Source organism: Lingula anatina, chromosome 7 (genome assembly GCF_051362555.1).
Source record: "Lingula anatina isolate TDL-2025a chromosome 7, LinAna3.0, whole genome shotgun sequence".
NCBI lineage: Eukaryota > Metazoa > Brachiopoda > Lingulata > Lingulida > Lingulidae > Lingula > Lingula anatina.
In genome coordinates this window covers 12,227,557-12,253,306 of record NC_141773.1, presented here as the reverse complement: position 1 = coordinate 12,253,306, position 25,750 = coordinate 12,227,557, and the positions used below count along the sequence as shown (strand labels likewise).

At 36.6% G+C, this 25,750-nt stretch overlaps 1 protein-coding gene across 4 annotated transcripts in view; it reads right to left on the bottom strand.

Annotated features, from left to right (window-relative positions):
- The window catches only part of LOC106175040 (glycogen synthase kinase-3 beta), a 32,926-nt gene extending 7,262 nt beyond the window's left edge, over window positions 1-25,664 (bottom strand). The window contains exons 1-2 of one of the 4 annotated variants that reach the window (XM_087018489.1): window positions 25,253-25,664; window positions 1,803-1,883 (exon numbers count right to left, since the gene is read on the bottom strand). In XM_087018489.1, the coding sequence (XP_086874615.1) occupies window positions 1,803-1,830 (28 nt within the window). In that variant the 5' untranslated portion in view covers window positions 1,831-1,883; window positions 25,253-25,664. Of the gene's footprint in view, window positions 1-1,802; window positions 1,884-4,068; window positions 6,264-9,601; window positions 9,620-25,252 lie in introns of those variants that run through there. The other 3 variants (XM_087018488.1, XM_013556850.3, XM_013556849.3) reach the window with 3 other exon arrangements.
- Between the last annotated feature and the right edge of the window lie 86 nt (window positions 25,665-25,750).

Sequence of the window (25,750 nt, the reverse complement as noted above, 5' to 3'; positions counted from 1 at the left end):
AGTTGCCTTTAATTTTACTGGGACTTGTAAATATAACTTACTTACTAACCACATGTATCTGTGCATCTACTCTGTCACTTCTGTCACAATTAACAAGACTGTCACACCTAACACACTGTCACAATTAACAAGACTGTCACACCTAACACACTATCACAATTTACAATACTGTCACACCTAACACAATTTACAATACTGTCACACCTAACACACTGTCACAATTTACAATACTGTCACACCTAACACACTCCCACAATTTACAAGACTGTCACACCTAACACACTATCACAATTTACAATACTGTCACATCTAACACACTTTATAAATTTACTGGCACCCTTTTACACACTCACAATAAACAAGGCTGTCACATTTAGTTAAATTTACATCCAACAGACTAAGACATATAACACGCTCCCCCTTTTAACACAATATTACCCCTCCACAAATTTCTCATTCACAACTTTAAGGGAAATAGACCAAACTGATAATACATACTTCTACATTAAGCTGTTCGAAATTCTCTGAATAAATACTGTAAATTTTAACTTTCAAGTGAACAAAGTGAGTAGAGACAGAACACATCAACACTGCAACAAGATGGGTGAGGAAAGAGCAGGTTGGAGCAGGAGACAGGAATGAAACTACACACACACTGCCAATCAGCACTGCTAGCAAAGCCTTCAAACGTTTACCAATTCCTATCTATACTGTGCCAAATCTGAATATTTTAGAAAATTGGTACTTCCCCACCCCAACACTCAGTGGTAACTTTTTTTAAAGAATTCACTTTCTTCGTCCATTAAAAACTTGTTCGTTTTTGCTCAATTATAATTTTGACGAGTGTACATTATATATGAAGTACATACAGCAAGTGGTGACATAATCAATTGTCTATCACCTTCAGCTATCCTCCCTCCTGAAGGACACTACTATAAACTCTGCATCACATGAATCATGATGATGAAATCTACTTCTTTGGCTATGTGACGTCCTTGGAACAATTTTCTTATCATTACACCATAGGCTTGCCCACTAAAAAAAACTTTTTATTTTTTTCCCCTAAAGTCCATCATCAACAAATAACTTTGATGGTAACAAAAACTGTTGCCCACTATCAAGCATTTACGCTAAGTCTGATGTTTTCCCCCGAATTCCCTGACTCTAATCTTACAAACAGATCAAAGATAAGGTAACATCCCTTAAATCCACCATCAACAAATAACTTAGATTATTAGATGTTATCAAAAACTACTACCCTTTGTCTATCATTTATGCAAAGTCTGTTTTCCTAGAAATTCCTGACTCTAATCTTACAGAAAGGTTAAAGGTAAGATAATATCCTTGAATAATTAATCCTGGCAAGCTTAAGAAAAGGGCAATGAACTAAAAGCACATTAGCAAGGGGTTTTTTTTCCACTTGAGGATTTTTTTTTTCTGGGTTAATTATTACTTCTGCTAGAATATTCATTGTAGCTTATTGTTATTCTTCTAATAAATAAATAAATAAATAAATAAAATAAATAAATAAATAATCATAATAAAATATAAAATAAGAAATGTTCTTGAACCATTTTTTTTTAAAGATGAATTTCTGGGTTTTTTTTTTTGTTTTTTTTTTCACTTTCCAAAGCAGTTGATACATATCAATTAATAGCTCAAAGCAAGCAACCAAGCAAGCAAAATAGAAAAGAATAAAGTGCAGGAATCTATCAATCAATCAAGGAAATTATCACTCTGTGCAGTGCAGGTGCAACACTGTGAAGCAAAGTCTCAGACAACTAAAAATTCAAATGCTGTACCTGTAAAAGTTCTCATTTGTGAAGTCATAATGTTGTATAGAAGAACCGGGGATCATGCATTTACACCTTAGAACCCACATGCTAGAAGAGGGAGAAATGAAACATTCAAGGGTCATGTACGTGATTAAACTAAAATAAATATAAATAAATAATTGGCATTTACATCATTTATTTGGTCATAATGTATGAATACTGGGCAGAAGTGAAGTAAGACAGGTTTCAATGGCAACCAACATTTCTTTTTTTTTTTCTTCTATATTCAACCCCCCTTTCTTTCTTTCTTTTTTATTTTCAAAGTTAACACAAACCATTGCAGGAAACAGGAAATCAAGTTAGAGATTTTAAAGACAAATATATGTCTATTTCTTGAAAAAATGCCAAGTGGTTGAGCCGATTAGTTTGAGCTTTGATTTAAAAGAAATAGAGAATGAGAAGGGGTGAGCTTTTACGAAACAGGGTTAAAATCACTTAACTTTGCAAAGTCTTAATATGTTTCTGAAGAATTTTTGCTTCTCTAAATAGAGTGACAAGTTCGTGGTAAACAAAAATATGGCCTTGGAACAAATAATTTAGTGATGCAACACACAATTATCTAAAGTAATGAGTCCAAAAATTGCACATTTTCAGTTTTTGAAGCTGCTGAAGAAAGCAAAGTTATTCTGCAAATTATTCTGCAAATTGAAAGAAATTGCACTGTTTCCATGACAACCATTGAAACCCTATGTAAAGATAATAATAGACATTATCAAAATGAAGACCGTTCAGACAAGGGGTACTTCAAACTGTAAACTGAGCCAACTTGAATTATCAGGCAACCAAATTGATAAATCAGGGGTTTGGATGTCAGGATTTGGATTAAATAGATTCATTGGTCTTTTTTGTACCAAGGGTCCCCATTGTCTCTCAAAAATTTACATCTAATGCTTTGAGCCCAAATTGTTTTAAGTTAGACCTTGTCTGAGCGTTCCTACTGTTCCTTGGAAAAATGTTCAAGCAAGCAAATGATAAATTTCAATTTTGTAGAAAAAAAATAATAAGTGAGTTACATAAGCACCAAGAAGCAGGTGAAAGAACAGAAGACAATTATTGAAGCTGCTTCAACATGAGGAACCGCTGCGATATTCTTAAACATAGACTTATTTCTTACAAGCACTTCTTATAAAGTTTTGAAATGTACCATGTAAAATGCAGTGTGAACATTCAACATTTGTACATATAAGCATGACCCAATTTATCATCATATTAAGCAAAGATGTCAATAAAAAAACCATCAAAGGTATTAAACATGAACTTTGCTATCCACAGAAGCTATTAGGGAAATGCAGGGAAAAACCACTTTTTTTTTTTTTACATTTTTTTTTTTTTTTTTTTTTTTTTGGTCATGACAGGACACAAATGCAACACCTGTGATGACAATAAGCTTGACAGGGAAAATACTTTGCTGACCTGTTAACACACGAACAACATGATTGCAAAAACAATGGGTTCATTAGAAGTTCAGGATTCCTAGAGAAAGGGAAAACATATTGTCTTGGTAATAATTCTGAAATAAAGAATGCGTTTTGTTAATATATAGACAAGAGCACAAACACACTGTAGAATGTTTTTACATAATCCCTTGCACAAAATCTTTCAACACATGCACACACACACACACACACACACACACACACACACACACACACATATGTACACACATGCACACAATGCAAAACATATCTTAGGCTCTATTCCCATAGATTTTAGATCGATCTATCCCCGTGGGGAGTCTCACTAGATTACTTTCAGATAATCCAACTAAAATGTCCGTCCCGCCTACTACAAGCTGGAAGGGGGTAATTAACTTTCGTGTCCGCCCGACTGACAGCTATTTAGCGTGAACCCCCAGGGAGTTAGGTCGATCTAAAGTAGGTTGATCTAATCTATGGAAATGGGGTGTTAAATCATCACTATTCTAACCATCATTTGCCATGGGGGCACCTGCACCTACACACTGGATGATGCATCACATCACTGATCTGTGAGAACTTTGGGTTTTCCCACCAACAAGAGAAAAAAGCCACTAGACATATAAACCACCTTGATAGTAAGCTTAATAACTCAACCTTTCTCATAGGCATTATATAATTATCTTAACCTTTGCTAAGTATCATGGTGAATTTTTAACCCTCTGTGACGAGAGAGAGAGAGAGAAAGAGAGAGAAAGAGAGAGAGAGAGAGAAAATGGGGAAAGAAAAGACCAAACACCCATCCACCCACTACTAACCTGTCAATTTAACATTATTTATCCTCCTACCACACCTAGTATATTTGTGTGTCTTGGAATGGGGCTGTCCCATCTTTATTCTCAGCGACTTCAACATAATCTGCACAATCAAAAATCCCGCGATATCTCAAACACCAGATACGTCCACCTGGAGACTGCAACAGTTTTTTCCCTGAACAAAAATCTCTCTTAACTTCTGTACAGAATACTCAGAAACGTGTCTCTACAGCTTAAGAATCAAAAAGTCCTGTGTAAATATCACTTTCTTGTTCCCTAGGAGCAGCAGAAATATCGTTCTTCAGAAATACTGTTACAACAGAAACAAATGCATAACTTCACATTTGTGTCTTGATCTTCCCTGTAAATGTAGTGTACCTCAAAGTTATCTCCAACAATGCTTTATGTATAGACATAAGCTATTCCAAGATTCAAACTATGAACACCTTTCAGTGAAGGAAAGGCAGCAGTTCTGCAAACAAACCAGCAAATCATTCACTTGTGTGGATCAGGCATCCCACGAAGCAAAGTCTCCTAAGCCTTGTCCTGTCAAAAGGTAGCTTGAAAATCTTCCAATCACTTCAGCAGATTCTTTGAAAAAATATTTTTTTCACCTCATATGACAGAAAACCTTTGCAACAATGCAACCAGCACTAATGGATCTCGTCCTTGCCTTCAACACAAACACAAGCTCTCACGGTATATGATCTGTCGGTTTTGTAACTGTTTTAATGTGTCTTCAGGCTAAACTTTTGACTTCTTAGCTGTACTCAGAATACAAAACAGACTCACTGTACATGCTGTGCCTTGCGAAATAAATCAGTAACAGTGTATAAGTCATCCAGTTAATGCAAAATGAGTAAAAAAAACTGCAACTGCACATAAAATTCCCTTGTCCTACTATTATTTGCAAACCCAACTGTTTTGCACAGAAGAAACTGCGATGCTGCTCATTACACATATGATTCAATAATCAATAATCAACAATAAATATCCATTGCACATCATCCAGAGACATCTGTCACCTGAATATTATTGACAATTGCAAAGTATCTGTTTATAATCCAAAAAAAATCCTGTGCTATCCTCTGTATTTTTATTTTATCTAGCACTGACGGCAAAGTTTTATCCTGTGTAGTTGTTCCTACATAATACTACATCCACAACTACCTTTCCCACCAGTACAGGCAGATATCACATATCCAGCAGTAATTATCCAGACAAAATAGCAGATAAATCAATGGTAATAATTGCTGTGCTGTGATGATTAGAGATCGGCAGTTGGATGTGGCAAAGAAAGATGCTTCCTGTTATTGTCAACGCTGGATGTCAGGGCCGATGTAGCTCTATCTTCTCTGTACCAGCAGTGACTAATGACCTGTCGTCGTCTCCAAACTGCTCGTACCTTCTAATGTGACAGTCCCCATATGTGGATGATGTCATACAAGTGATTGTAAATCCACAAGAAGAGGATGTGTGTGTGTGTAACTCAGCTATTTCAACACAGGTTTCTAATGTGATCATTTAAAAATAAATGGCAAGATGATTACCTAGTCCCAGACAGTGGTAATTAAAGATTAAGTTTTCTCTATCTTTGCTCAAGACAATCTGGTAAAGCTTTTTGAGTTTCTTCTTTCTGATCACAAACTTTGTACTGGAAAATTTTTGCTCTTTCTTGGAAGTTCACAATATTATGAAAATGTCTATTGAAATGATCCTTTTATAAGATCTGCTAGAAAAGATCCAGCCACAAATATGGGTGAAATCAGTTCAGCTGTACAATATAATGGCTTTTCTCCTGGCAAATTAAGTCGTAAATTATGAAACCAGCATGAATCTTAGTCAGCAGTGTGTATAATTGTTGGTTAAGGTTAAAGTATTCTTCTGTTATAAATATACTAGAATATAAATATAAAGAAGAGGACAAGTTTATCACCACCTTGTTACAGCTGCCAACAGACTGAAAGTTGAATGTCCCATATATAACCGTTTGTCACAATGATGATTTCTTCCCAATGAAAGTTTTGCACTGGTAATATAATCCTTTTACAGATTCTCATGTATGGTTTGTGCTATGTGAATCTAATACCAGCATTCCTGTACTTCTATCTATTGCAGCATACAGCTCTGTAGAAATCTGCGGTCACCAAATCCAACGATACATGTTATTTCCCTATTCCGTTTGCTTTAACTCTCCATTAAGCTTTGCCTATTTGAATTTCACACCACCATTACCTGTCTCACATCAACACAACTGGTCAGTTGAAAGTTCCAGTCAAAGTTGACCCATCAATATTGAAGTCTAGTGTATCCTATCCAAAATTTCAAAACCAGCACAAGTGTCTCGCATCTTCCTTCCTCACTGGTCACTTCAAGTCTGTGGTCAAGAGATACCTGCACACCTTCTAATTAACCAGTGATGATTAAAAGCTCCCAGGAAGTGGACCACATACCTGTAGTTCACCTGTCTACACACCTGTGTATTGTATAAAACAGTCACCGGAACCAGAAGCCTACACAGGTGTATTGTTCGGAGCCCAGGCAGCCAGACGTGCAATTTGGCATAATTCAGGTCTATATATTCTATAGCTCAGACAGACAATGAGGTACAATATATCTGTTCACTTTGTTGACTCCAGGGGCACTATCTCCTTGGCAGAGCAGTGACATTTGATGATACGTATATGTTTTTTTGTTCTGACAGACACAAGTACATGATACAGAAATGTTTATCAATGTAGAAAGAAGATTACTAATTTTTCAAATTAAAAAAAAAAATAAAATAAAATCCTGTACTGTACTTGATCCCTTGCATTCATCAACACAAATATTTTGCACTGCTTAAGCATAACGAAGAAAGTCTAAAAACAAGTTCAGCTGTCTATCTCAAGATTAACTAATATTCCATGCCTTGAAACTTTACAATCATTCATCCCTTTCCTATATGTGCTCTTCTATCAGAATTATTACAATGAGGCATAAGCCTGTCTAGCCATTTAAAAAATTAAAATCTACTGGTCAGCATGTCCAGCGCTAGCCTCTTCACGTCTACACAAGTGGAGCCCCTCTGGTCTCAAACACAGGATACTTGTCAACCTCAGTCTGAAAGTCAGACGGTCCAGGTACCATAAACTTAAAGTAGACGGCGACAGTTTACCTGTCACAGCTGCCGTCTGGTGGTTTGAACCAGTTATATCTGACGACACGCAGAAAAAAATCAGTTCTTTATAAAAATTTTCAATCTTGCTTGAAATAAAATGCTCCATGTGATATCATATCCTTCACTGAATTTTTTCTTCCACTTTTTTCTTCATCCACTCGAAGTCTTTACAGCTGTACTTGTGTAACAGAAGAGAGAATTCTGCTGTGATTCACAACACTGTTCTTTACAACCCATGTTTTTCTTCATAACCCATGTCTTTCTAAACGCCAGGTTATTTTTCTCATCTCCAAACAAGTGCACCCAATTTTAAACAGCAAATAATATGAAGCTAAAATCTTATCTTCCTCATCACAGACTCAATATTCCGTGACCATTTAACCCATGAACGTAAAAAACTTTTTCAACATGTACTCTAGACAAAACATACAGGACTGCTGCACAGAATCCACAATAGATAAAATTTCCCTCAATTTTTGGCAACAGCTCACATCTTCTTCACCATCCTCATTTGATACACATATATGCGTGTTGTGCCGATTATCAACTGAAAACTTCTATGCGTTTTGCACTACCCTAGACTAGGGTTCATATAAAATTGATGTGGCATTTCTACATCTTAGAAGTTCCATACAAAGGCTCTTGTCCACAAGCATGCCCATGAGGCCAATGGCACAAAAATGGGCTTCTTCGCAAGAGCAACAAATGACTCATTAAGCCATCAATTAATGGTTCACAGGAGAAACCTGTACGCTCACCACACACTAATAATGTGATAATTAACAACTCTGGCTAATCCCAGCAATGGTATTTATTCAATCAGGTATTTTCTTAATTGATCACAGCTTTTTTTGCTAATTCCTCTGGGGAGAGAACACAATAGCATTATTGACAAAACTGGAATCTTTTTCTTTTCAAAGTAGACAACTTCATCACTTAACTCTGCATCTCATTCTTGACGTACATGGAACACTTCTAAAGAAAGAAAACTTGCAGAGCCACCACATTTTCTTTTCTCAAAGACGTAATCATTAACGTTAAAGAGATTCCAATCTATAAAATGCCAGCAGAAGCCATTCATGGCACACGTACCAGTATCCGGTTCAATATTCTCAGGAGAGAGCAAGATAATACTCAATCAGAAAATGTATATCGACACAACAAATTCAAACCACCTCGTGGGTGTTTTGGAAGCCCATCAGAACGTGCTTGTTAGGCACATTTACAGGTGATTCGATTTCTCAATTGACGTTGAAAGACAGTCTCACTGGTTGAATTTGGCCCCATTTAGATAGAAAAGAGTCTAGTGCAAGCTAGACCGTGACCTAAATATGGCAGACCTACATGAAAGGAAGACCGCTTAATCCTGTAATGGTCTCTCCACCTCTGACACGCCTCCCCATGCATCATCCCTGCAGGGGCACAGTAATTAAATCTCAGCTCAATTCAACCGGTCAAGAGACAACACAATTCAACCGACAGTTCAACCGGTCAAGAGACAACACAATTCAACCGACAGTTCAACCGGTCAAGAGACAACACAATTCAACCGGTCAAGAGACAACACTTGGGGAGGCGTATGAGAGGCAGAGAGACCATTACAGGATTTGGCAGTCAGTCTTCCTTTCATGTAGGTCCGCAATATTTAGCTCACGGCCTAGCTAGCACTCGGCTCTTCTCAATCTGAATGAGGTGTTTCACACTGGATGATCCCTCTAGTACACTTACATAATGGAAACACTGTGTAATATATTCACTATACAAATGTGCATCTGTGGAACGTTTCACATTTCTTCATTGATATATATATATATATATATATATATATATATATATATATATATATATATATATATATATATATATATACTTTCATGCGCAAGGTCTACATTGTTACACACATACAGAAGCAAAAAAAAAACATAATCAGCATGTTTATACAATAATACATTATATATATATATATATATATATATATATATATATATATATGTAAATGCACACTTTCTAAGTTATAACTGCAATAATGGGGATTCAACGACACTACCTTTCAGTCTGTTTTTTCTCTACCATTTTGATTAAAATTGCATTGGACAAACGATACATGGTATCACTAAATATTGAAATGCCTCAGGTTTTCAGAGGCATCATCATCATCTGGGTCAGTTAATCCTGCAGATAGGTAAATGAATTATATAAGCCATGAACAAGTGTTATCAGCAGCCTATACTGGGATATATGTGGCAGTGGTTGCTGGCTTGGGTGGGTGCAAATGCAAGAACTTTTGTGTGTGTGTGTGAGTGTGCGCGCGCACGCACATGTACATGCATGCATGTTGAGGCGGTGATGTAGGAGGAGGGTGATTTGTCCACTTACCACTGCAGTAGACAGACTTCCAATATAAAACCTCCATGAGTCACATATAAAGCCGAATGGCATGCTTCATTGCCTCGCACTGCTTTACACTGCTATCATCCCTTGGGTTAAACATACCAGTCCTTCTCACATTTTTACAGCAGTTTTCCTGCTTGGCTGATAGCTTCATAGCATTCAGGAATGAAGTTTTGTGGTATTAAGGTATCCAAGTTTTCAAATTTTAAACTGTGACCCCAAAATGTTTCCTTTTGAAAATTATCTAAGAGGTCAAAGTGGGTCACGAGAAAAAACAGGAACAAATCCGTTACACAATGATCAATTTCTTATTCCAGATTATATGCTGGTGTAGTGAAACATTCTACAGTAACACCATGACATTTAACTTCTCCAAGAGATAACCCGAGCAGTTCTCCCTGAGGTGTTTAGATGTCTGAGGTACAAAGGGTCCTGTCTGTGAGAAATTCTGGATTAATAATTGACCATTCTACATTAATTTTGCCACACTGTTCTACAGGGATTCACTCCCCTGTGTTATCTGAGTGACTTGACACAATTTCTCTTCTCGCTCATCGCTGGGTTCCAATGCAGAAGTACACCAGTATTACCACATGTTCAGCAACTATGTTATGGCTGCAAATGTATGTGCAGGAACGATCAGAAAATGGCTATTTTACTGTCACTGTCTCCACACCAATATGGCAAACTCAAGCACATCCTTGCTGGAATCACTTCATTATATGTGAAAGATGGTCCCTATGTACACCACCTCCTTAATTTCGCTTAATAATAACCTCCTTCCTAACAAGATTCTTCATTAAAAAAAAAAACAACAATAATTAGCATTTCTCCAATTCTCTCCTTGTACTGATTGTGTATTGAATAGAGAAGATGGCCCCAATCATGTACCATGTATATATGGACAATGGAGTGTTATATCTGGGTTATCCGTCCAACTTGTATGGGTATAGATAACATGTGCTACATAGCCATCACATGACTTCACATACTTGCTTATCTGTGCACTGGCAGTTCACCTATCTACCATATGGTAAGTATATGCTATCATAGTAATAAAGATAGTAAACTAAAGTGTATGTAATATTGAGCTTTTAAATGTCACATCATTCTGGCCTAGAATAATACATTAAAATTTAAATAAATAAATAAATAAATAAATAAATAAATAAAATTACAAGAATACATAAATTTATTGATTAACAAACAATCATGTAATGATAATGTGCATGAAAACTCATTCTGTCCCAATCTAAAAATAAAACATTTGAGATGTGTACTGAAGAACAATATTTGCTATGTAGAATCTAGATGTGACCGCTTAACTTGGGACTATGCCATCTAAATAACAAAGTTAAAACAATTTCTACGTAGTCTAATTCAAGGCTTCAAAAGTACACTTCCCCTCTTAGCCCCCAGAAATGGGGAAACTGCCAAGCCTTTTCTAAGTTTCTAATGAAATCCCCGATGGAAAACAAGCATCATTTCACTTCTACATCTCGTAACATTTGAGGAAATCAACCTTCATGGGAAATCAAGTTTATTTTCAACATATCAGCTCCTGTTATTCTTCTACCATAACAATCCAGTTAAACTTCATGATATGCACACAAGTGTGAGTGATCAGAAATCACTATCCTCAAGCTCACTGAAAAAGCAATGTACTAACTCAAACCAACCCAACTAGCCTGTAAATTCACCTCGTTTCAATAATGGCTGTCTGATGACAGCAGTAAGGTAAAATTCTGGTCAAAAGCTGCCCTGGTATGAATGCTGCTGACTAATTGCTGTTTCTGGATCTGATAAAGAGTGGTAAGTTTTCTGGAAAGAATTTTTACTCAGTTACTAGCACAGAGAGGTCAGGCAGGTGCCTAAAACTAGTGATTTACTGCAGACTTCTCTTCTGATATAGTAACATTCCTACATAAAGAGCACAAAAAGGGAGCTATTATTAGGCAGTAGAGGTACAGATTTAGCATGCAGATTTGTGTGCATGTCTTCCCTACAGAGTGCTTTGGGGGAATTGATACACAAACAAGTTTTTTCCTGTATCTTTATAAAAATAGGGTGAGGACTTTTTTTCATGTCAAAACTGTTAAGTTTTAAAAAGATAATATACTGCACTCTGGGAAGCTACAACTCACAAAATACCACAACAAGAACAACCTTCAAATCACTCCAACCTACTACAGAGAAGATTTCAAATGAACTATTATGTGGATTATGACTTTTTTGTGCACTTGCATATATTCATTTCAAGAGCACGTAAATAAATCCAAAACAGAACACCTGATCGATATAGCTTACCACAGTTGCAAATGTCATTTCAGCCATAGATGAACTAATTTGATTCAGCCAGGAAAAAAAAAGAAATGACGCAAAAACACCTTTGACAAATTAGGAAAAGGAAATGCAATACATTTCTTTTGCCGAATTGCATTATTACCACCGCTGACAAATAACCTTAAATACTTCCTCGAGACCAGTAAGAACAAAGCTATAACCAAGAGAATTGTGTGTTGTTTTCAAGCGAGTGATAATGGCAAAGGAAATCCAGGAAAGACAGACAAAATAGCTGCTGGCACTGTTGGTAGGCTGGGAGTTTGGTTATTTGGCATGGTAAAGGTCAACTAACAAGCTGAGAAATGAACAAACACCAAAATCCTTTCTGGGAATATGAGACAAAATGAATTGCTGGGCAATAAGGATTGCTTGGCATAGACTGAAGGTGTATTTCCAGTCTAGCTATAACTCTGTAACTTAGTACCAAAGTACCTGAGTATACTGTGTGATAACCATCACTAATCTGTGTACAGCAGCAGAGATTATATGAGGTTTAACAATGTATTTTTGGTTGTAAGTCCAAAATGATAAGAAATGGCTCGGTGTCTTTGAGGCCAGGGGTCTTGGAGTCACATACACCTTCAGGTCAGAAAACTGCCTAGACAACATAGCAAGCTTTATGAGAGTTACGAGTGACTAATTGATCCTGGACTCTCAGGGTTGACAATATTACTGATTTATACTTCTTTATAGAAATCTGACTCTTGGAGTACATTTTTAAGGTACAAAAATAAAATAATTGTGGACATGAAAATGCTATAATCTGTGAAAGAATTATTCACATGAAACAGTCCGACTCTCAGGGTACACATTAAAGGAGCCAAGATGAAAGAATTATCGACATGAAGTAGTCCGACTCTCAGGGTACACGTTTAAGAAAGGGAGATGGAAGAATTATTGATATAAAGACGTCTGGTAAAGTCTAGTCATCAATAGCACAGTATCAAACAGCCATGGATCTTCACGCCACTGCTCACGGCAGCCCAGGGACGTCATTAATTGAATTCTAAACTCTCCTCCTCTCATATATGTGTCAACCTTAAAACCTCAAGAAGCTGATTTAAGTAATGTGTGCAGAACAAAATGAACAACCATCTCATTTATTTTTGTCATTAAATTAGGATAATTCCCCCCAATTTCTTTCCTCACACGTCAAGCCAAGACCCTGTTGTTGTTATTGATTTTCAAAATTACATTCTGTGTACAATGTGATTACTTGTTCAGGTTGTTATTAAATATATGAAATGACAAGGCAACTTAGGCCATCACTTCTCACGTTAACTGTCATATAAGCCCCCCATGTTTTCTGTCCAATATCAGCACCGAAACAAATAGTAATTGATTATACGTCATACAAATTGCAAATCTTTGTTTTATCAACAGACATTGAAACCATAAAAAAGACCAACTTATCAAATATGAGCATGCTTTTGTATGTTTGAAATTCAAAATGGCAGTCTTTGTATAATCTTTGTTTTTCTCACTTTTTTTCCAAATATGTATAGATACATATTACACCTGAAAAGTTTTCTTTTACCTTCAAATCTCAAATACAGGGATACGACTGCCACTTGGTGAAAAAGTCGGAAAATATGGCATGGATGGCATGGGGTCCACCTAGTCAGTCTAATGATATTTGTGGCTCCCAAAAAAGTCAGAATTCCCCCAAAAGTCAGAAAAAAATCTCATCTCTGCAAATATGTTCTAATAAAATTTAGATTCATCATGGTCAATGTTTACTGAGCATATGGCTTACCTGTCAACACAGCCACTACCACATCCAAAAAATTCATCTCGTCCCACAGGCAACAGAAAGGCACACAGAGACAACACGGGGGGCTACAGCGCGCCTTACTCATGTGGCTCTTCAATATTCCACAAATTCACAAAACTGGTTTGTTTTCAGCGTCAGCTCAACTATACCACGGATATTGACAAAACAGGTCTGATAATGGATGGCGTGAGTTAAGCCAATTCCCAGTCCAAAGTAGCTCTGTCTGAACTAAATCTCAAATAATCCAAACAGATCGGTTTGTGAGTGTCCTCTCGGAAAAACCTTGCATGCCAACAAGCTTACATATGGTTATTGTGTCAAACTGTTTAAGAACCTGACATCCTGCTCTCTCCACAGGGATAGTTCTTCTGGTTGTCATAGAAACCAATTACACTGTTTCATCTTTGCCAAGCCGAAAGGAAGACAATATTTTACCTGTCCACAGAGAAGCATTGAGAACGAGGTTTTAAAGTGAAAATGTTAGAAAGGCCAATCAGGGCCGCTGTTTGTAGCCATTTCCCCTGGAAATTTCACTTTCAAGTGACAGCATATGAAATTTTGATGAAAAAATACAGCGCCTTATAAATATCCAGAGAAGCATATGACAGCACAGAACTGCGTTGGTATGATTACAAAGGTTAAATCAGGTTACATCCTTTGCACCTAAGTGAGCATGATGCAAATCTGATGAAATTTCACCTGGCGCTGTTTACCAAATGTCTCACACTTTGCTTTGAGCATCTATTAATGTGTGGAAATAATAGGCCATTCCATTTATTGTCCATTCCTAGAAATGATTCCTAGATATTTCTCTTGAAGTATTGTCCAGACAGGAAAAATATCTCGTATCAAGCATAGCATAAGAGAAAGAAAGTGAAATTAACAGATCTGATGCTTCATCACTATATTATATCCACTCTCCGCGGCCACAGTAGTGGCAATTACCAATCAAATTATATTGGTGTTCCTCAGAAAACTACTGTACACCAGAACCCTATGGTGCCTTTGTATAATTCATGTGAGGACCAAATTACTGGCTAATCACACAACTTTCAGGTACAAGAGTGCAACTGCTGGAAGCATAGTTCATAGTGCTGAATTTACTATGTATCACCATCCTAACTGTATTCAATATCAGCAAAAATGCAATGAGCATCCGCTAAACAAGATAGGAGTCTATGGATATTTATCTCAGACAGGAATAACATTAAGAATATACAATATTTCTTTCAAAAACATTCTTGAAATACTCCGACTGTCAGTGTCAAAGAAAAGACAGTTCTCTGAATGAGATTATCCTTGAATTTCCTTTTCCTGGTAATGTAAATATCCCCCTTAATGTGTGTGTGGCCTTCACAAAAGGAGGAATCAATGGAAATATGAAAATACCAGAAACGTACTTTGAAATCAATGAAAATACCTCAGATGTATTAAACCCATCTTCAAAATATCAGACTGGGTAATCTATAAACTGTCCTGTAAAATACTACAGTGAATTGAGATGATGATTAAGCTGGCCGTGTGCTATGTCTCTTCATACACAGTGGTAAGTAACATACACCTTGCCTGCTGTATTCTTTTTCAATCCGCTGAAGAAGAAAACATGCATAATTCTGCTCACTTATACCCAGTGCGAGCAAAAATTCCTGGAATATGTGCATGACATCCAACTCTCTCCTTCTGACATGGGATTACCATTACGTGTTACATGTTCTTTGCTGACAAAGAAACCATTGAAAACTTAATTAGACAGCACAACTCCTCTTTTCGTTACAGGGTAGACAGAAATCCAATATATCCCTCTTTTGTTTCCTCGAGTGAAGACATAGACCTCCAAGCAGAGAGAATGCAATACTTCTAACTTCATCGGTAACCCAAGCTGAACCAACAAAGGCTCTGAAAGACGACAAGCCCAAGCTGGTGAAGATTGTCCATCAATGCACTGTCAGAGGAAATCTCACAAAAAAAAAAACATTGCCAAGGATGCTGGCATTCCCATCAACTCTTCCTCTTGTGAATGACAACAAAGACTGCTTTTCCAGACACATGGATTCCTGATCAATATTCAAAGTAGTTTTAAAAACACAGCACAGGCATCTTGGCTGAACCTGTCAAGCCTGATAATTTAGATACGTATGCATAGTGAAATGTAGTAGAAGAATTTTTCTTTTTTCTTTTCTTTTTTTTTTTTTTTTTTTTTTTTGGGGGGGGAGGGGGGATAGGGAGAGAAAGAGATAGAGAGACACCTATACCCTATTACTAGAATACAGATAGGATTTTTCATTTTGACAATGATAGCAGCTAAGCTTATAGTTTCCCCTTTAATCAAACTCGGCAACTTTTTTGCTTTTTTTTTCTTATAATGAACTTTATTATATTTTCTGGTCCACTTTTAATACAAAACCCTGTATCTTTTCAGAAAAAAACTCTGGATGGAGGAGAACAACCAAGTAGCCCCCTTAACATGTAATACCATTGTTAAATATCTGTCTTCTCCCTCAAGAGTAAACTACCAGCATCTGGTTCAATCTAACACGCCCACGTTTGAACAGATTCACAGCGAAAAGAGAATCCTGATCAAGTCATATTATTTCCTGCATTGCTTCTACGCCTACTTGAAGACCAAGATTAGTTTTCCGGTTCTTTCAGTTCCATATTCTGACAAAATAAAGTGCCAGAAAACCAAGTACCAAATTAACTGTAATTTTTTGTATGTCAAATCAATGAAGAAGAGACAATTTTTACCGTGTATTATCAAAGACAATGCAACTCATTAATGCAGACAGTGAAATAAGTGACAACTAGTTGCAGCCCACCCCCACCCTCTTTATTAACTTGTCATCCACAATCAGGCCTACCCAACTACCAGACTCGGCACCGAATGATCCTGAATTCACCGGTAAATCAGACCACACTACCTGTTTTCAGATCGCATTACACAGTATCATACCCTGAACAAATTTTGAGTGGTGATGCAATGCTTTTCAACCCCGCTGAGAATCGTCACTATCACATCGTGTACTAGGCAAGAGCGGTGTCGCGTCTGATACTGTGTAATGCTATCTGACACACACCTTGAAAACGGGTAGTGTGGTCTGATCTACCGGTGAATTCAGGATCATTTGGTGCCGAGTCTGGTAGTTGGGTAGGCCTGACAATGACAACAAAAATAGCATTTTTTTTTCACTTTTTTTAACACGGTCCTTCTTTTATAATTGATTGGTTGTCAAAAAGTAAAATACCTTCTTATTTTCCATGTTTTTTCTAAAAATAGTTTCTGATGAGGTCAGGTACTCCTTATATAATGTCTATTAAAAGAATGTTATTGTAAGTCAACAAAATAACCCGCAATCAATGAACTAGTAGGGTATTCGATTTTAATGACGTACCTGTACTAGTAATAACCGATTGATTTTCTTTTTTTCTTTTCTTTTTTCAAAGGGAAAAGCTCACCATTAATAGAGACCACAGTCATTAGACAAGGAGTCGCTGCTCTATCAATTACTGTTATTATCAAAATTACCACCAATAACAATCTGAAACCCAAAGCTCCCAATGAAATGTACCTTTTTAGTCAAATCTTTTACTTAGACACTGTCGTAAAATAAAAACTTAAAGGTAGCTCATACCTTTTTTAAACAAATTTTCATCAAAAGTTACTACAACACTGCTAGGCTAAACTTGCCCATGTTCAGACTGCAAAATTCCTTATGACAGCATTGCTTAGTAATGATATGGCTCACTTGCAGTGCAATCAATGATCCCATCATTAAAATCCCTGTCATTTGATTTGCTTTCTATCAGCTATAATATCTGTCCCTCCAGAGATCAAAGTAAACAGTGCCTGACCTTCTGCATAGACATCCCACATCAAAAGGCAAACTGGTTTCACCAACTCCCACGTGTTGACACATGACGCCAAATCAAAACATCAAAGATGCCTGGATGAAAATATCAACGTATTTTTCATTTCACCAAAGGTGTTGTTGCTTTTCAGCATATATCCCAATGTGTGTTTCTGAGTAATCAAATTAAGAGCAGTGTACCCAAAGGAAGAATGTAAATGAGCATGTTGTTACTACATGTTTTGCTGAAAGGATACAATTTTTTTGTTTGTTTGTTTGTTTCACCAAACAAACATGCCTCCAGTCCTGCTGCATTTGATAGCATGTATTATAATAATCAAATTAAGAATGAAAATTTCCAGAGGAAAAATAAAAGTGACAAATTTTATGTTTTTATGTCTTTAATAAGGAAGGATTATAAAATGTGAATAAGAATGCAAACTCTAGACCAGTTATTTTTTTACGTCACTTTTATAGTCTTGTTAATCAATTTTAAGCAAATGCTTGCAAATAAATATATAGCCAAATGCTATTGACGTTTCACTGTTGCAAAAAAAAAAAAAAAAAAAAAAAAAAACTATTAATAATTGGTCTGAAGAGAAACAGGAAATAAAACAAAAATAATGACCTATAAAGTCCTAGAAATTATATCATTTTAATTATAAATACTCTAGTTCACATCAGATTACGATAAATTGATTATAAACATAGCACAAATCCTACTTCCTGTGACTGACAATCAATTTCATTTTCCAAAAAAAGCTTTAAGTATATACTTATTCCCACCTTTTTTGTTCAATTTTGTCCTTGGAACAACTGTGCACCAAGTATTTATAACTTCCCACACATCTGGTGTATAACATCAATTATATTCATCTCCTCAGAGATTTTCATTCTCGATGTTTACAACAATCCTATTCTCCATTGCATAATTTCTTCATTGATCTTCTCCTTTTTCTACTTATAACCTTGATCCATTACTAAGTTGGATTCACTCAAGCAGGAAGACCACCGCATCCTTTATATTGCCGTTTTATGAAAAGCAAAATAACACTAGGCATTTAGCAGTAAGAACATCTCTAACTAGGAGAGAGAGAATAAGCTGCATTACAAATCCTCAAAGGGCACAGAGTCAATTTTAAAACAATGAGAGGCTTAACCATCATACATCTGAAAAAGAAAAATCAATGAAATAAGACAAAACATACACAATACTATTCATTCACTATGGCCAAATCAACTGCTGTCAAAAACTTGATCTACTACCATTTGCATTCAACACAAGAAACAGAGAGGATCCCCAGTTTTTCTATCATGCGTGTTGTGTAACACTATCACGTGTATGGTGTTGGCCGTTGCCAGGTCAAGTGTGTTGGTTGTGTCAACACTGATTGTGTTAGTTGTGACAATGCTGAATGCCAGTAGATGTGACAGTGTGGAAGAATGCGGTAGGTGTGCCAGTGTTGAGAACAGCAATTGGGACATGACATCATCAGATTGTGCCTAAAGCATGCACAGCTGGGCTCGCTCAAGCATATTTTTCACTTTCAGTCAAATAATCACTAATTCACCACATCAATATTTAAGTGGTTGAAAAACTCGCCTTTCACATTTCTGCGCAAGTCCAGTGCAGAGTGGATTGGGTCAAAAATTAGTCAAGTATTATGAATTCATACCTTAGAAGTATACTACCTTAATGTTGACTTTTTAGTTGACTTTTCTGTTGACTGTTATTCACATAACAGTGTCCCATAACAAATACAAAACAATGACACATTATAATTCTAAACCAGAGATAGCGTTCTAAACAGATTAACAGCTCAGGTTCAGTTTAACAAACAAGCAGTGTTTGTGGTGTTTATTTTGTTGGCCCTGTTTCATACTTGAAAGTATTCTCTGAAGTTTATCTACCAGTGTCAAAGAGGACAGCTTACAAAGAACATTTAAATCCCATACAGTGCCACCTCTGTGTCCTATAAACATTGACTATTATACGCAGTAGAAAAGGCATTTTGAAGCTTTAACTTGTAGATAATTCTAACACGCATAAAGATAAAAAGTGCTCACCATCCCTTTCCTTCAACCATAAAAACCTTTTAACATACAGAATCCCAAATATTGAAAAAAAACTGCCATCTGGAGTAGATATGAATGTTACTGCAAGATATGAGTAATCCAAAGGTCACCAAACAAAATAATATTTCATTATCTATCAAAACAGTTGACTTAAGTAGTGAGATATCCCCAAAACTGGGATTCTGCAGTAGTAGTAATTCTGTTTTTGTTTCATACTAGTCCAGTGACCAGCTATACTCATATTGACTGTGAAGAGTGAATATGTCCCAATATAAAGTCTATAAGACAGAGAGTAAAAGTGGCACTAAGCAGTCATGTCTTGCAAAAAAGGACTTCAAAACCCAAGGTGATCAGAATCCTCATTGTCATTTTTCTTACACCCTCCCTACACACACACACATACACACACACACACACACACACACACACACGAATACTAAACATGAAAACATAATAAAAACTTCTAAACAGGTTCTCTAGTACCAAGACAGACGGAATTCTTGCCCTTAGCTAAGCCACGCAATATGTCTGAATACCTCCACACAAATAGGAAATCAATGTAGACTCAGTCATGGTGCAAAATGTCAAAGGTCTACACGTATTCCAAAAAAGCTGACAAGGATCATTACTGTGGAACCAGCTGGATATATTCGTGGAGATGTTTCGAGTTTTTCCCATTTCTTCCATTGCCTGTTGACACCTGTCAGGATTGGAACTACAGGCTGGCCTGGTCCCCAAAGCCACGGGTCAATAATACTAAACCAGTTTGGCCTGTGAATCTGGAAGGCTTATAATTTCATACAGGGACTTGGGAGAATAATATTCGACTTGTAAAAGTAAAACATCTGAATGTCTGTCCCTATTTGGTCTTTTTATTTGAGTTATCAAAAAAAAAAAAATTATATTCTTTCTTATTTCTAGTATTTTTAATCCTATTTTATAATCCATTCTTGTGACATCCAATTAACTTCATGCTTGTAACATTTCTTAATTTAAATTCTGACATCCTTTTTTTTTTTTAAATCTCAGTATATAACACCCATGAACAACTTGTAAAATCCATGCAAAGTTCTGATTTCTCAGCTTCATAAATCAGCAACGAGCCTATTTTTTAAAAATACTTTAACATGAATACTTACATATACCACACTTTGACTCACTTAATCTAAAGCACTTCTCTCAAACATGTGAGGTGAACTGAGGAAAATATTACAAACCATTTCACATTCAGGTAGGCCTCACCTTCTAATTTTTTTAAATTCCAGAACATATCCTCCAGAAAACTCTTTCATCATATTTCTTTTACAATTAAAATATTTTATCAATTAGTCACATTTTCCCTTGAGCAGTCATCACATTTATGCAAATCTCTTTTACACCATTCTGAAATCTTCTCACCACGACTAACTACATATTGACTGATATCTTTGGGGGGGTCGCAGACCTAAACTCTGTTTTAATCTTTATACAACCACCTTATTTTTTGCCCTATATTTCTTCCAGTCAGATTACAAAACAACTTCAGTTCTGCTGAGCTCTGCGGTGGTTCAAACTATTCAGCCAAGCTGCAGTATTACAGATAACCAGAGCGTGGTATGTGGACCAGTCATTTTAGGGCAAGACCTCCTTTAACCACAGCATAAAACATATGGGTCGTATTACTGGCTGGCCTTCACATGTTATGTACAGTTTGGGGCGTGCTGTCATTCAGGTACCCCTCTTCAGAAATCCATTCTCTTTTTAAAACTTGACTTACTTAAATCAGACTTAATTGAGTGTCGCCACACTCTATGCCTCCCTTCAGGCTGGTGCAAAGATGCAAATGAACTCGAAGTTACCTGGGGATGTGAGGACTTGCATGTACTTTATACTTTACGACAAGGGGGAGATGCACTGATTAGCATGTGGCACCTCTTCTAGGCTTATTTTTAAATCGATCTCAAGAAGAAAGTAAAAGCACTTAAATGTAAATAGGCCTGTGTCACTGTAAAAATTAGTAAATGGATCACAGACTGCATTTTCTTTCTAGATGTGTACGTGTGTCTACAAAGGGGGGAGGGGCATCTCAGATCTGTACTACTATAAATAATGATATACCTAGAAGAAGCATTTTAGGTAAAGAAAGATTTGGTCTTAAAAACACTTTTTTTAATTCTATAGATTTCTCATCAAGGAGATGTACAGCACTGAACATGTTTGCAACGACCTGTTAGAATAAATAAGGATCGACTTAAATTACAGCCACTTTCTTATGAAATTGGTCCTACTTGCCCATGGAGAAAATACTGACATTTTACCCAGTATCACCATCTATTCTTCCCTAATGCAATATCACAAAACATGCATTTTCAGTCACCTTGTGACTGCTTGATTTTGTACCATACTATACCCTTAACCTGTGTGATTACGATTATTGACCACACAGGGAAACGATCGAATCCCAATGTTACCCACCCACTGCCCATATAAGTGAGTTACTTAATGAAATCTTGGGCACACCTTTTACTGAGATGAACAGTGCTAATATCAGCCATCCCAACTAGGGCTGGAAATGCACCTTCACGCAACCAAGACAAGGAGATAGGATCTGACATAGACTGTGTAATGCTCAATAAAATAAAATCTGTGGTTGCTTCTCCTAATAATTCTTCTCTGCAATTGCAGCCAAAAGAAGTCGCCTAAAAATAAGCCAGGCTGAAGAAGAAACTCAGAGAGATCAAAATTTTCACACCAACATCTTTACTGCCAGGCCAACTTAGACCACACAGTAGATTATTAACACTAGGAACGCATACAGAACAGCGGATTAACAGATCTGCCGATCAAATATGGCAACTCACTAAAAAATTTGTCGCTTTATTCTCAATTAGAACCCCATTCCCAGAGATTAGATCGACCTAACTCCCTGGGGGGTTCACGCTAAATTGCTGTCAGCCGAGCGGGCACGAAAGTTAATTACCCCCTTACAGCTTGTAGTAGGCGGGACGGACATTTAAGGCGGATTATCTGACAATAATCTAGCGAGACTCCCCACGGGGATAGATCGATCTAAAATCTATGGGAATGCACCCTTAGACACTGAATAGATTCCCTGCGGAGATTACACAAGCATTCAAGTGAGTCGGCCATATTGGATCTGCGGATCTGTTAGTTCGCTGTACTAAATACGCCGCAATTGATACAGTTTCATAATGGATAAATTTGATCCTGTGAAATACGATTGGGCATATCCAGTTGTAAACAAGATTTGGCCACAGACGTCAAACAATAAGTATCTAGAGATTTGGGCTGTATTTTTCCATGGAGAAAGAGGGGAGGAGTTGCCATGAAACCACAACACTCCCACATAAAGAAAAAAAACATACATTGTCACAAACATGCACTCACTACAACCATACTTGGCATGAGCAAATGATCCTAATCAAGGTAATTCCCTTTTTCATCTGCAAAAAAAGTCTGATTTTTATAATTTATTTTCCAGTTAAATTCAATAATTTAAGCAATTTAATAATAAAACTTGACTGCTTCCTGGTATTTGGTAGTTTTTTTTTTTAATTTGACCTACTTCTCAGTAATAAACAACCAAATTGAAAAGTGAAACTGAGAGATATCATAAATCATATGTGATTACCTATGTATGTGATTCACATTATGTGGTTATTCAGTACAGTTTCCCATAAATATGGGTTACAAAGTTCCCAGTTCTCAGAAGTAGGCCAAGGGTCTTTCTTTCACACTTCCCCCAAAAATGTTACAATACTAGTACCCTCTATGAAATAGAGAGGAATCAATCCAGCATGTTTATAAGTCAGTAAAATGAAACCTGGAGCCCTGCATTTTTTCATGTAAGAAATCAGATTACAAAGTCAGCATTGGTCCAAATCCAATCATTTATATAACTGGCAACATCCTCTTTAGTAATAGTAATGTCTTTCATCAGTTTCTGAACTTGTATTTGGCACCCAATTTCTTCAACTGGTATTAATGATACATCTGAACAGAGCGTGGATTCCCAGTAACATATAACCCACTTCTACTATTTCTTCTACAACTCAAATAAAGCAGACATGCCAAGGGAAAAACAAAATTTAATCAATATATCAGTTGTAAAATAACTTGAACACTGCACCTTCTTCAAAATTTTGGACGTAAATTGACCTATTAATCTGCCCTACTAATCTGGGAGACCATAGAAAGAATGCAGAAAATATCCTTTCAAATATCATTTTTTGACTAATATGAAACAAAACCATCTGGTATTTCTCTAAGTTATACTATTTTAAATTATATGGTGGCATTTGGTCAGCTTTTGCAGCAAAATTTTGACTTCATATGCATCTTGAATCATTTTTCTTTTTTCTTTTCTTTTTTGGGGGGGTGTCATAGGCTAAGGTTGCCTGATGAACAACAAATTCTGAAAAGAGCTCAGAGATGAATGGATTATATGGTTAAAAACAGGGCAGTTTATATCCCACACAACATACCTGGAAATAATGTAATAAATCATCATTAAATATCATCAGTAACAGAAATAATGCCGCTTATTTCATCTTTCTTACATGACCCAGCTGGTCAATTACCCAGTAAATATACCACAATTTTCCACATTAAAACGATGACAGAACTAAAAATAAAGGTACGTGGGCTACCCCCAGCTTGAGTTAGCCTTTTAAAACCATGCTGAAGCGTAGGACTAGGCAACACATACGTGTGAAATATTAAGAACAGATCCATCTTGGTATAAATAATGCAGGCAGCAACATTATAAGGTAACCTCCAAGCAACATGGGGTCCTACATAAATATCTCACAGAGAAACTGAGAAATGGCCACGGTCATAACCCAATCCACAATAAAGGTGTGGAATGAAGAGATCGCCCTTTTTTTACCGCTCTTAATGATATAGCTAAATACTATGGCCATCGTTTTGGTACTTAAGATGCTCAGCTAGCTGAGTGACCTACGTATCTCTCATCAAGTTTTTTCTTCTGAATTTGACCTTTCATCTGATACAGCGAGGCTATGAATCATTGCTTCCATTAACACATATTTTCTGTTGTTGCAGAAAAAAATATTTATTGAGCAACAGTCTACTGAATACCAACATGATGTAGTGAATCAACAAACTATATGGACTATTTGATGTTCTACCTTTCCTACTTCAAATCATGTCGTGTAGGCTACAAGTTACAACCAACACAGAAAAACAACCTCTGTCATATGGTCTTACGACATTTTATACAGTTGGGAATTATAGAATTCATTACATGTTTACAACAGTTAACAGTGATACTAGTATATAACAGGATTTTGTAATTAATAAAACATGAACCCTGAAACGAAGATGGATTAATTGCATTAATATAAATGCACTCTATTCACAATAATGCTAACAGGTCAGCAAAGTAAACCACTCTACACAACATAGAATCTAGCCATCTTTTTATAATCACATATTTGTGCTGGGGAAGTTAATATATTGATTATGGGTTCTCATACGAAAAAAATGTGTTTTTCATTAAGGATTTCCCATGTTTGGTCAAAAGCTAGAGGGCATGGGGATGGAAATAAAATGGACGCAGAGGCACTTGCTACTCACTAATAGTTTTCATTCCAACAAAGCCTTGCTGTCCTTGTTTGGCACCTTCTGCGAATGATGTTGTCCTTGGGCGTCCACTCATGATAGTCCAAGTGATTGTACTTTGTAGACCTGAGTCAGGGCCGGAGCCTTACATTTCCCACCGAAATTCGGTTGGAGCAACTAATGAAAATTTATTCAAGCTGCCGATATTGGTCAGAATTGTTCGCCTCCCTTCGGCTACCAACTTGACACTGGAGCTCTAGATTAAAGGTGATAAATCTCTAAGACATCAGGATTCCAGCAAGATAGAAAAATCGTCAATCAACCGATTAACAAGTTAGTAATAACCCATCAAATGTTGAATGATTTACTCCCTGTTTGTTCCGTGCTGGTTTCCAATGGCTGTTCATCTCGTACGATGACGAGAATCACGCTTCGACATTTTCCGTAAACAGCTGCTGACCAATCACAAAGTAGAATTTTATCTTCGCTGCTGTTCGGAAACTTGCGTTTCCC